We start from the raw sequence: 13,975 nt of genomic DNA on the forward strand, positions 1-13,975 counted from the left end.
ATTCTTGCCTCAGATCAAAGGCATTACATGAAAAGGCCACCTCACAGGCACCAGGGCATAAGAACTGAGCAACAAAAATGCTACCACAAGAAGACAACAGAACAGCTTTTGTTTTGGTTTTTACAAAAAGAAGAGCAATGTTGTATCCATTCATCTACATTGGGAACAGGGAGACAGGATCAGAGAAGTCTGTGCTTTAATAAAGCAAATAGATGCTGCAGGTTGCAGTATTTGTAAAACTGACAACACAGATTTCTAAGGAGAGCTTTTTTTTTTTTTTTTTTTTTTTTTTTTTAAATAAGGGACCTAACCTGCTTTCCAAAGACTATGTTTCATTTCATAAATCTGTTGGTTGGGCAAAAGATCACTGAAGGGTACTTCCCCCCTCATTTGCTATCAGCCAGGAACACAATATAAAAATACCTAAAAGATCTGTCCCATCTTTGGTCCCTAGGACCTCAGAATCACAAGGCAAACACCATCCATCTTAGGAAATCAGTGGCTGATTCCACAGATTAGCCACATCTGGCTAAACTACTGTTTACTTCTCTCTCTCTCTCTCTCTTTTTCTCTCTCTGTCTTGTTAACCTGATGCTTTTGTTTCTGGATTTTTATGGCGGGGGGGGGAAGTGAGGTTATTTTTGGTATGAAGAAAGACTCATATGGAAACGAAAGAGCTGATTTTTTTTAAAAAAAAGCTTTTTTACATTATGTTCTAAGATAGGGCAGGGAAGGGAGAATAGAAAAAGAACTTTCAGACAACAAGAACAGCAAAAAATCCAAAAGAAATAAAAGTTTAAGATGCTATTACCAGTAAATTTTTCATTTATATCTGAATGAATTATTGTTAAGAGATGAAGGGAAAGTTTTTAACATCAGACTGAAAACACTTTCCATTTCTTGAAAATTATTCTAGAACTATAAAATCTAAAAACTATTTCCATGTTTTGAGACATGTCTATTTTAATATAGTAAGCACTTTATGTTCCTTTAGGGTATAATACACGCATCAAAATGCCCATAGAAATAATCCTGAAAAAGACTGACTGGCCTTCTCTTAAAACCTGTTATTTTCTTGAAAGTAATTTACAGAGTGTGTCAAATGAGGACACAAGAAGCTTACATTGTGTACTTTAATTTTTTTTATTTTTTTCAATAAAGGGACAAAATGGGTGTATGAACAGGTTAATGCAGACAACTGCCAAAAAAACACAGACAGTGGTTTTTCCAATAGAACTTAACAAAGACCAGAAACAAATACAATAAAAAGCCAGGTTGTAATGACCTTTGGTCATCCAAATAAAAAAAAATAAAAACAAAGAAAAATAAAAGATCAAATTAAGTGCCTCTGTTTTGAACAGGGCACGTAAGCAATAATAAATAGTGACTCCCATAGTAAAAGATAAAATTTCAAGTTACGACAAACAGCTTTCATTACAGGAATAGAAAAGGCCAATAACAAAATATTCTGCATTGCCATTTACAAAAAAGTATTGACTAAAGCGGGCTTTCTCTTTAATATGCTTTGCATATGAAATTCTTTCCAATCTAAATATAAAGCACCATTTAGTTTTTGGCAATGAAAAAAACTGCAAAACATTGTTTTTGTTTTTTTTTTTCCTTTTTTTTTTCTTTCTTTCTTTTACTGCATATGAAGGTAAGATGCTGGAATGTAGGGTGATAGAAGGAAAGGGACAAAAAGCACACTACATAACAAACCAACGTTATTAGCTTGCAGTACTGCATACAGTATGGCAGCAGGAAAAAGGAACAAAAAAGGATATGTACAACCCCTATGACAGCCATCCGTGTGACATTCTAGCAGGCTCCCCCAAACCGCCATTATATGGCTTCTCATCTGTACAATGTCACACTTTTTTGTTTGTCTCTTCTTTTTTTTTTTTTTTGAAGCATACAAATAATTTGCACTATATTATCCTGCCAAATTAAAAAAATATACTGTGGCAGCCTGTCTTTTTTTTTTTTTCCACTACCAAAAAAGGTACATTGATACCTTTTAAGAGAACAAGCAACAGTTAAAAATACAAGCTTCAATATAAATACTATAGTGCCTAACACTAGATGAACATTTAATTCAAATACCATTCTAGAAATACAGAAAAAAGACCATAAATGTGTTTTAGCATAGGAATCAACATGAGTGTGCATTTTCCTATATTTAAGTACTATATAATCTTAAACCTTTCCCCAATGTATGTTTTTTTACAACCTGAAGAGCGGTGTGTATCCAAGGCATAGAATTTCCACTACCATTTTTAAATGGATAACAAGTCTTGTAACACCACCAAGACAATGGAACCCTAAAATGCAGTTCCCCCCTAAACATAATGAAGTGTTTTTTAAAAAAATTTTTTTCTTAACATTTATATTTAAAAAAGTTTTGTACAAAAAAATCCTTGCACTGTAGAAGCGAAAGCAATCATTCATTTCTATGTTAAGTGTATTCTGTTTTCCATTCACAGCGCTTGCAATGTTGAGTCCGAGTAAGTAAGCTCATTAGTCAAGTAAATGGCTGGCAAAGGTTTTTTTTTTTTTTAGCTTTTTTTTTTAAAAATGCTCATCAATGAGATTGTGTTCAATTTTTTTTTTTCAGCATTCTTGCAACTTTTCCCTTAAGTATAGACCTGTAAACTGGGAAAATTGTACAGTGCACTTAATTGTCCTATCTGAGCAGGTTTATTTTATACTCAACCTCTGTATCTCTGATTAGAGAAAAGATACAGATATTACAGGCAGAGTCAAGTGCTATTTGAACACCAACTGGGGCAGATGCTAGCTTAATAAAAAAGAAAAAATTAAAAAAATAAAATAAAAACAATGAATCCTCTTCCATGTTAACACAAATAGCACACAGTGTATGGAAAAGAAATGAAGTACAACTTTTAGGGAGCACAGACATATATACTGCTACTCTTAAAATTCTTTCTCTTCTTTTTTAAGAATGTCACATTTAAACACAAGTCTTAAGAATTCATAGTTAATCATCATTGTATCAATATTAGCTTATACACCTGTTCTAGTTTAAAATGGCAAATAGTACCACATTGTGCTAAAAGATCACATATTTTTTTCCTGTTACCCTCTGTCAAACCTTATCGTCAGTCTCTTGTTTTTAATATGGTCTACGAGGTCTTAAAGTTTATCGTTTGATTGTCCCTTTGACAACCAAATAGATCTGGATCTATTTCTTTTGGTGCCAGAATTTTTTTAAACAGACATTATTTAAAACAAGTTATCTTCATAAAATGAATTCCTTACTAATGCATTTAATTGTATTCCAGGGCTTTTGCACGTTGCACATTCAATCTAATCATCATTTAAAAAAAATAAAACTTTGGGCAAAACAGCCCATTTCTTTTAAGCTCTCACCAGGAGCAAAATAGCGTTTATACTGGTATAATCAGTTTTGCTTATAAGATTAAACTAAAGGGAGAATGATGATTAACTAGGACATAGTGGGTCATATTTTTAGGTAGCCATTGTTGTGAGAAATACAATATAGAATTATATGCTAGGTCCTAAGGTTTCTTACCTCACCCAATGCTGAATTAAGCTACAAGTTTATAACAAGTAGAAAGAACCATCAACGTGGTTTTCATAGATCCAAGGCACTCATATTTTAAAACCAAATGATAGGATAAACTTGTTTTGTTTTTCTGTTAGTTTGTCAATTCAAGGCCTTTTTTTTTCCTATCCAATTGATACATTTAACCCTTTAGAGACAGACATTTAGCTCATAGAGATTTCGTTTCAGTGCTGTCCATTCTGTCTGTAGAGGGTTAACCCAAAGACTGTTTTTCCTCCTCACGTTATAAAATAAAACTGTACATGATATGTATTACAGAATGTATGCAGCATGGTCTTTTTCTCTCTCTCTCTCTTTTTCTCTCAGAACGGAACTGGAAACAGCAACATGTTTGCTCAGCAACGAATCGGGGACAATTTAAAATAGCCATAACATACCATACATGCTGTCTAAGTTTAAAAAAAAAAAAAAACATACACAACATGTAAATTATTGCACAAGAGAAAGGCTCAAAGTTTGCGTAAAATGCAATAGTATTGCCCCATACAGATCATGCATTCAAACGGTGAGAACATAAAGGAAAAAAAGAAAAAGAAAAAAGAAAAAGAAAAAAAAAAACAGGTGTGCTGGTGACAAGCACTCTCATATTCTTAGCTTCCGTTACTTCTGTTTGTTTGTTTGTTTAATCACATGGGACTAGAAAAAAATCCTACGGGGGAGTGGGGCTGGAGGGCGATGGGGGAGGGGGTGGTGAAAAAAGGAAGTGTCAGGTGGGAGTGAGGGAGGGGTATTAATATACCTCTATTCAGTTTTTATATCATTATTCAACACTCGATCACTGTGCCATTTTTTCATGTGTTTCTCCAGGGTACTGTACACGCTAAAAGGCATCTTACAAATTTCACATTTGTAAACGTCCTTCCCCACCTGGCCATGCGTTTTCATGTGCCTGGTGAGCTTGCTACTCTGGGCACAGGCATAGTTGCACAGCTCGCATTTATAAGGCCTTTCGCCCGTGTGGCTTCTCCTGTGGACAGTGAGATTGCTACAGTTCTTGAAGACTTTCCCACAGTACTCACAAGTGTCGCTGCGTCTGCCCTCTTTTGAGCTGGGCCTGCCCGGGCCCGGACCACTAATATGGGGCGTGCTCCCTCCACTTCCCGTGCCGCTGCGCCCCGAGATCCCTCCGTCCAGCTCCCCGGGCGGCGTGGAGAAGCGCAAGCTCCCGTTCTCCGAGGAGTGCTCCGACGAGGAGGCGAAAGGCGATTGTCTGGAGTCTCCGAAGCTAAGGAAGGGATCTTTGAGCTGCCTGGAGGCCGCGTAGCCAGCGAGCCACTGCGAGTACACGTTCTCCGTGTTGGGCATCGCGGCCGGGGGCAAGTCGAACTCCTTCTCGAGCTTGATGCGCTTGGAGAAGGGGCTCAGCGAGCTGGGGCTGCCCAGCAGCAGCTTTTTGGACAGGCCCCCCGAGGCCGACTCGCCCGGGGAGCAGCCGCGGCCGTTAACAGTGCCATCGTCTATGCGGTCCGACTCGCCGGCCACCGAGTCTTCGTCGCAAGTGTCCCTGTGGCCCTCGGCCTCGGCCAGGTGGCCGCGCTTATGTTTCTCGCCCAGGACCTGGTGGAAGGCCTCGCTGAAGTGCTGCATGGAGCTGAGCACCATGCCCTGCATGACATCAGGCAGGGCGCGGCCCTCGTCGCCCACGCCCACCACCGCGCCCCGCGAGCTGTTCTCGTGGTGGCGCGCCGCCTCCAGGCTCAGCCCGAAGCCGTAGTCCACCCTCTCGCTCTCCGTCAGCTCCTCCTCCTCCTCTTCCTCCTCTTCTTCCTCTTCCTCGTCGTCCTCCTCTTCCTCCTCGTCCCCATTCTCCGGGATCAGGTTGGGGTCGTTCTCGCTCTTGAACTTGGCCACCACAGACTTGAGCGCGCTGCTGGCGCTGCCCACCAGGTCGCTGGTGCCGGGTTCCGGGGAGCTGGCGGTGGAGAGGCCGTCGTCGGACTTGACCGTCATAGGGGACGACTTGTGCATGTGCGTCTTCATGTGGCGCTTCAGCTTGCTGGCCTGCGTGCACGCGTGGTCGCACAGGTTGCACTTGTAGGGCTTCTCGCCCGTGTGGCTGCGCCGGTGCACCACGAGGTTGCTCTGAAATTTGAACGTCTTGCCGCAGAACTCGCATGACTTGGACTTGACCGGGGGCTGGGAGGGAGGAGGGGCGGATTGCAGAGGAGGGAGGGGGGGCGTCGCCAGGAAGGGCGGCTTGCTACCTGGCTGGAATGGTTGCAGTAACCTTTGCATAGGGCTGGGCCGGCCTGGGGACAGCGGTGGGCTAGACGTGTTCCCTGCCAGCTCTCTAAGTCTCCTAGAGAAATCCATGGCGGGAGGCTCCATAGCCATTGGATTCAACCGCAGCACCCTGTCAAAGGCACTCGGGTGATGGGTGGCCAGGGCCATCTCTTCCGCCCCCAGGCGCTCTATGCGGTGGGGGTCCAAGTGATGTCTCGGTGGTGGACTAAACAGGGGGGGAGTGGGTGGAAAGCGCCCTTCGGCCAGGCCGGAAGCCTCTCTCGATACTGATCCTGGTATTCTTAGCAGGTTAAAGGGGTTATTGTCTGCAATATGAATCCCATGGAGAGGTGGCTGGGAAGGACATTCTGCACCTAGTCCTGAAGGGATACCAACCCGCGGGGTCAGGGGACTTCCGTGTTCGCTTTCTAAGTAGATTCTTAATCCATGAGTGTTCTGTGCGTGTTGCAAGAGAAACCATGCACTGGTGAATGGCTGTTTGCAAGTTGTACATGTGTAGCTGCTGGGCTCATCTTTACCTGCAAAATAATACAACACCAACATCAATGTTTCATCACAGAGGAGTGCATTAGCAATTGCTTCTTTATGTTTCACCTCCAGCCTTCCCTGCCCCCAGCCCTCAACCCGAGAGGCCTCAGCCCTCACTGACCTATTCTTCTGCGAGCCTGCATTGGTGCCCAGCACATCTGGTGACTGAGGCCCAATAAATATTTGTCCAATCAATCTTTCTGCCATTTCATTCAGTTCTAAGAATTTTAAATCCAATCTCCAAATCAGAAAAATCTGGACCAATTCTAGCTTGGGAATGAGGATCCCTACATTCTAGGGAATCTCAGCAAACATCTGAGCTTTCCAGTCCTTTGCCAGCTGTGGTTTGGGGCAAGCTACTTCATCTCCAGGACTCCGTTTCCTCATTTGTTAAAGGATGCACTTGGACAAGGTGACCTAAGGGAAACTTGCCTGCTTCCTAAATCCCATCGTTCTATTCTCCCCTGGGTGGCAGGTGAACTTTCTAAAGAGGCAATCATTTCATAGAGATATCAAAAAAGAGAAGGTCAACTCATTACAATTCTCTGTGGGCCTAGAGATGCTTTTAATCTTAGCCGGAAACACACTAATTGTTGATATTGTTAAAAATGAGAAGACACGCATAAAGTAATTCTGTGGAAGAGAGGCTAGCGACATTCTCACCTCCCAGCCTGTGTGAGGATCAGTGAGTCCCAGTTCTGGTTCCACAACTCCCTATAGGGACTCCCCTTTTTATCTCAAGGGACAGTGCAAAAATCTCAAAAGAGAAATTTAATTCGGATTTAACCAACAGGCCGGATCACATCTTTAAGAATTGTCCCCCAGTCAAAGAAATGCGAGTCTGGAGAAGTTAGGAACAGTGGCCGGTGCCAACTTAAGCAGACACAGCATCCTAGTTGAAGAACAGTTAAAGCAGCCAGCACCATGATGGGCAGCAGGCTGAGAAATGCTACACTAGCCTCCTCCTCATTATTTTGAGAGGCTAACAACGTGAACCAAATTATACAACATCCTGCGCCCTCGGCTGAGCCTCAGCTCCAGTTGAGAAAGAAACAGAAAGATACAGTTCAGCTAGTCAACTCTTTGGCCAGTAGCCAAGCCGTCTGGAGAGGGGCCCTGCTTAAGTCACATTATTTCTCTCTCACTGAAAAGAACCCGAGAGTGGTAAATGCCACTTTGGCAAAGAGGGGCCAGCTTGACTTCACAATCATTCATTTCTGGAGATAGCTAAATTTAAAAATGTATATACACCAAGGGAGTAACTAACAGTTTACCAGTCAACGACAGCATTAAAAAGGGCACAAATGTTGGTGGCCAAAGGACAAGGATGAGAAAAATAGATAACTTCCCAGGGATTCCAAAAAAGGCGTACGTAAAACACAAGCGAGGAATAAACGTGAGCCCGTCTTTTAAAAGGGGGACTAGATGAATCGCTTAAGGCCCCCAGCTAGTATGTGTCAGTAACTTTTTTTTTTTTAAAGCAAAAAATCCACCATGAAGCTAAAGAGCGGGAATAAGAAAATTAATCAGTTATGATTCCTCCATTTAGCAAGTCAGAAAGAAAAGCTGGCAGGGTCTTCTCAGGAGCCCCAAACACTTGCATTCCAAAACAAGCCAGCCCTGCTCAAGCACTTGTCTGAATAATGGACTCCCTGCCCTGACCTTGTAATTTACTTTACAATGCATTTATAATCTCACTCAATATATCCCACTCCTGGGTAAATCTCTTTAACAAGATTAGATGATAAGATACCAAAATTAGGTTTCCAACATTTGCCTAATGTGGAGGGAGAAAAAAAAAAGGCAGAAAGATTTTGAAAGAAAACGCTGACATTAGTATCACATTATCTGCCTATTTTTGTTTGCCTCCTCTCTTCAAAGAGAAATAAAAAGCATCATTGAGAGTATTTTCATAAATTTTTTGTTGTTGTTGAACAATGACTTGGGTCCTAAATAGGCAGGAAAAAACCGATCTGGTTCCAACTAACGTGACCCTCTGTGGCTTTCTCCTTTGCCTCCCTAGGACTCTGTGTTATTATCATACATTTGGCCTGACAATCCCAACTGGATAAGTAAAAAGGAGATTTGTCAGCTGGAACAAGTCCTTAACACTTTCATCACTCCAAATGCCTTAAAATCATATCTTAGATTATAATATTTGATTGAAACTCAGGATTGGACCCTTGATTAGCAATGCCAGTTTCGCACACACCGTGAACGGGAAGGCCACTGGTGAGTGCCGAAAGGTATCTGGCACAGCTCCAAGGATCTCACCTGCACCCTCCCCAAAAGGCTTAAAGGGGAATCCTTCTTTTTTTGCTGCTCTGAACTTCCTAAAATTTTGCTTTCAGAGCCAGTGATGTGCTCATGCTCCAATATGTTCACACCATACTGTTACCCTCTCTTCTCAAACATCAGGTCAGAGAAGATGGCATTTCATCTTATAATGAGCATACAACATACAGTTTTCACTATCGCGTTTTAGTATTCCTATCAACTAGATATTCTAGATCGTGAGGGCATCTAGTGTAATCATAATGTCAATGAGAAGGGCTGTTACGAATGAGACTAAAGATTACCTCAAAAGAGCTGCTTTGAAACTGGTAATTATTACCAGCCCACTAATAGCAAATGATGCATTACAGTTTCACCATATAATCTGTGTTTCACTCGGCTCACACCAGTGCACCATATTATATTACGGTGCTCACAGATTCTCAATTCCTAAACTGCAGTCATCAATAAATGTGTTACTTGCCATAATTTGTGAAATTACTTTGTTCATAACATCTTTGATGGTTTAGAAAGACCAGAATTGATTTCCTGCATGGCAAAATTAGGGCTACATTGATTTATTGACGTGTAAAATATAATAATATTCTTCATTTACTCTGATGAAAATCAACTTCTCAATTTGAGAGCCTCATTGGGCATTCACGGGGATTGTTTTGATTTAGAGCAATAAGTGGAGACCTGGCCCCCAGTGCAGGAACTCCAGGCAGCAAACAGTTAAAATCGGCTATTAGCTCACCTACCAGCTGTTATTTTATTTCATTTTACTGTATAGGAAGGAGTAACCCCATTTTTAGTTTGCCACCAATGCTAAAGAGACCTGTGATCTCAGCCTCAGGATTTAGAAGAACAAGGTCTGACACCAGGGCTCCGAACCAGTCATTTCTTTGGCCCTTAGGCTTCCTATCTGTAAAATGAGCATAAAAACAGTACCTGACAGAACTGTGAGGCTCAGATGACAGATGCTTATAAAAGCCACATGTAAACTACCTGGACCAACGTGAACGTGAGTTTTCTTTACTCCCAGCCTTGATGAGTTCCCTAGCATGATGACCAACCAGGTCGCATGCCCAGAAGGGCTTCCAGAAGAAGGCTGGAATCCAGAATCCAGGCCTCACCTCAGGCCCAGCAGAGGCCCTGGCTGGAGGGCAGCAGGTAGGGGCACATTAGGGCCCACGACTGTGCTCCACCAGCAGGGAAGCCACAAGGTAAGGGCTAAGTGCTCTGAAAGCCAAGGGAGCAGCTGGTTAAGGCAGCTGAGTGGCCTGGGGGTCAGCTTTGCTCCAGAGCTTTCTGGAGTTCCACAACCCATCTCCACATACCTTGTCTGGTCACTCCTAAACTGGTCCTGCCAGCATGGGCACCAGCAATCTAGGCACCCTCCCTTTGCGGGAAGAGGGGGAGCAGACAAGGGCTCTGTATCAGGATCTTAGCTTCCCACCCCTCGAATCCAACTCCCTGCCCTCAGGAGGGTCAGCGGAAGAGAGAGAGGACGAACTGTTTCCCAGGCCATCAGCCAGTGGCCACTCAGCCCCACCCTCCTCTCCACCACCCCACTCCCCTCTTTTCCCTTCCCTCCACGGGTGGTTCAGTTCCCACGGCCCAGTGCGGGGCCCCAGGCACCCCCAGCCAATCGAGGAGCGCTTTCCCCACCCAGTCAGCATGTAGGGACTCGAAACCATGAGTCCAACCCCCTAAACTCTACAGTCTGTGACCTAAGCCAGCCTTAGGCCCAGCCTGGTGTTGGGGAGGGGGTGGCAGAAGTGGTGTTTTAACCCCTCCACCGCCCAGCCCTCGGGACTGGAGGACTTGTGAAATTCACACAATGAGTCCTTGTTACCTAGGATTACCTAGGAGTTAACAAAACAAACAACTGGCTTCCAATTTGGTCTCAGGGCGCAAGCCCTGCCCTGCAGACACCATTCACGATGGTTAGGTCTAGCTTTACGACTCCCACCGAATAACCAGGCCCCTCTCTAACTGAACACCTGCAGCATCTTGTTCTTTTCTTTCCATGACACACTCCCCGTTTCCTTTCTTCTGTCCACAACAGGTTAGTTTTCACACACTTTCAAAGTAAAAATAACATTCCTTAACTAAAGATTAGATGCTGCACTTCTTTTTTTCAGGAAGCTGCTTTTTTGTGTTTGGGGTAGAATCAACCCCCACCCCCATCCGACTTTGTACCATGCATGACTCATATCATTTGTTACTCCATAGAAAAGCAAACTGAATTACCTTCTAAAACAACATCTTTTCAAACACATTTTCACCAACATACAAATCTACATTTCATAAAAATTTCCCCACCATAAAATTGGTTTGAACAAGTATGTGGATGGTGTTAGTGGTAGTGATGTGGGTGACGGTGGACTCTTTGAATTTAAGCAACAAGGCTGTGCATTTGTCTCTAAAACTAGGAGAAAAATAAGTAGAAATTGCATATGTATGCACATATATAATGCACCATGTGGATATACAAATATACCATGCTTCAATACACACGGAAATGCACATATAACACACATGAGCACAGCTCTAAAGTAACTCTACATTGACTTCTTTTGGTTCTGGCCTCTGCTAACACGGACTCCATGGAATAAATTCCAAGTCCTAAATGAGGCCATGCAAGCGAATGTCCAGCAATAAAATGGGGCCGGAACACACAGATGGTATATGGTTACCAGCCGTGGAGACAGCTAAGACCCTGGGGAGGCCACCTCCCTCACCCTCCACCCTCCCTACCTCCCCCTACCCCCAGGGATGAACTGCTGTCAGTTCTGTGTCTCCAGTGAGGAAAGGGGAGGGGGAAAAAAGGAGGGGGTATAGAATGGAGCGGGAGAGAGGGTACCAGTGAGTAATGGAATAATGCAGATGAGAATGCCAATCTGTTTTGAAAGTAACTCTTTTCGGTACTTAAAAAGTAAGGGTAATTTCCAGAAACTCTCAGCTTTATACACATGGACATTTGTAGAAGAAATAATGCTCAACTTACAAATACCCTGCGGGGCATATTCTGCACTCATCCCGGGCGTGGGGATTAGAGCTCCGTGTGCAGAACGAGGGGAGGACAGGCCCCTCCAGTGCAGAAGTTTATCTGTGAAAGAAACCCAAAATCAAGCACTAAAGCTACAAACAATGTGCATCGTAAACCACAGGATATCACATTTCAATTCCATTAAAATAGATTAACATCATTACAACAGCCTTGCAGATAGTTAACAGGCCCAAGGCCTGCATCAAACAAACAGCGATGAAGTTATTTCCACAATTTTGTTTTGTTTTTGATTTTGGTCTTTTTAGACAAAAGAAAAGGGGTTTGTTTTAATGGGGGGGGTTGGTCTTTGGTTCCTTTGCTTCTTTGTTATTGTTTGTTTATTGTCTTACAATAAGAGACGTGTAAATAGCAAGGGGAAAATTGGTAATACTGGGGGTAGACTGCAAAAGGGAGGGGATTTATCTGCAAGGCTGGTTTACATGCATACATTTACTATAAAAGACAAGCCCAAACAAAAAACAATATGCAAGTAGGAAATAAGTGGATCTGTGAATCATTCCTTCTAGAACAGAGAGGCCCATTCTGTCTTCCCAGTCCCATTGCTCCTTCTTCCCAAGCTGTGCTTAGGACAGCGCCTTCAAAGACAGGGAAATCGTGGGCATCGCGGACTTGGTTGGGCAAGAATCTAGAATAGATTCTTTTCTAGAATCGCATCAGTGGAATACCCCACATAGACACGGCTTCTTACAACACAAAGCAGTGGAGAATAAAGATTAGACTTCTGGGGTCCGAATAACTTCGGCCAAATCCACATCTTGAGGGTGAGGAAGCCTACTCTTACGTGACAAGGAGAGAACCAAGCACCCAGAAAAAGTGGCCCACCTTCTCCATTCTACTGCACTTGGTTGCTCTCTGGTGAGGAGAAATGACTTCTCACACTAATAAACATAAATCTAGCAGTAAATCAAGCATTTCTAGCACTGAGACTTTTGTGAGAAAAGAAATATTTGGTTTGTGCGACCTGGGGATTACATGGTTTATGTGGTAAGTTCCTAGTTTTTCCAAGTCCACCTTGAGCCAACCAAGCATGGAGAGGTCAACCTTGAGACAGAGTGTAGATCGATGGAGCAGGAGATACTCAGTGTGTTCTAGAGGCTGGGAGGTTGTGATGATTGGGGGAGGAGGGAGAGAAGAAAAACAGACTTTGATGGTGAGTAAACAGAGTATGTTTTCCATTAGCTTAATATTAAGAGCACTTAAAAGTGTTGTTGTTAGACTCTAGGACAGCAGGTCTCAAGTGTAAAATACATCCTGTTCTCCTTATAGAGATTCACGCTGCCAAGAACAGCCAGGGCAGTCAGCACAAGGCTCCCTTTCATGGGGAGCCCGGTGGGTAACAATGGCGTGGTGCTCGTGGAAGATCTTATACTCTGTTGTTACCAGGCCTGCAAAGGAGGGGACTGCTCTCGGAGACCATCTCCAGAGACATATCCTCCGCTCTAACTCCAAACAAAATAAATACCACAAAATGAACCCGTGAAAAGTGCAAAGATTGGACTTAAAAAAAAAAAAAAAGTAAGTCTTCATTTGATCGTTTATATTATAAACAGGGTATTGAGAGTAGAGGGTAAAATTCACTGCAGAATTAGTCATTGTGTTTTTCAACAAGAAGTCTGAGAACCCACCTTTGCGCTTGCTCTTGCCTTAGCCATTTCCTAAGTTTGCTCAGCGTCAGACTAAGATGGAAATCCTTTCCTTAGGAGACCCACACAACTGAGGTAGCTCTGTGACCCTGGCAGAAATGCAGCATGGGACCTGGACCCCTGCACGGGGACAGTCTGATTTCAAACTCCCTGCCACTTCCTCTGAGAAGAGCCTTGAGGTGCCTTGATAGGCCTCCAGCAAGAAATGGGAGGGCTCTTCACCTAATCTAGGTCTGACCACTCACATTTACCTTCGGTTGGCAAACCTGTCTACAGACTCGTCGGCCCTGAGCAAGCCGAGCTTCTGGGGGCTGTCCACTCTTCCACAAGGCCAGGCCAGTGGCAAAGCAAGGGCTCATCAAGGACAGCATCTGGGTATCTGGCACCACGACCCTGCTTTTGGCTTTTGAATTGTAAGAAACCTTCAAGATCCTCAAGTCTATGCCTTCATTTTACAGATGGGGAAACTGAGGCCTTGAGAAATCAAGTGGCTGGCCCACAGCTATGCTGACGGTTGAAGTGAAGATTGGAATCATCTCCTGACTTCCCATCCTGTGCTCTTTCCTGGGATATCCATCTAGCTCTTCCCCTGGTTCCCGCCCA

General features: G+C 43.5%; 1 protein-coding gene across 5 annotated transcripts in view; it reads right to left on the reverse strand.

Annotated features, from left to right (window-relative positions):
* LOC111148006 (B-cell CLL/lymphoma 11A) overlaps positions 1-13,975 on the reverse strand; it is a 101,487-nt gene that overhangs the window by 3,918 nt on the left and 83,594 nt on the right. Inside the window, exons 3-4 of one of the 5 annotated variants that reach the window (XM_022504340.1) lie at positions 11,667-11,768; positions 4,627-6,369 (exon numbers count right to left, since the gene is read on the reverse strand). In XM_022504340.1, the coding sequence (XP_022360048.1) occupies positions 4,627-6,369; positions 11,667-11,768 (1,845 nt within the window). Of the gene's footprint in view, positions 1-1,892; positions 6,370-11,666; positions 11,769-13,975 lie in introns of those variants that run through there. The other 4 variants (XM_022504341.1, XM_022504338.1, XM_022504337.1 and 1 more) reach the window with 4 other exon arrangements.

This window comes from Enhydra lutris, unplaced genomic scaffold (assembly GCF_002288905.1).
Source record: "Enhydra lutris kenyoni isolate GAN:26980312 unplaced genomic scaffold, ASM228890v2 scaffoldscaffold18, whole genome shotgun sequence".
Classification (NCBI taxonomy): domain Eukaryota; kingdom Metazoa; phylum Chordata; class Mammalia; order Carnivora; family Mustelidae; genus Enhydra; species Enhydra lutris.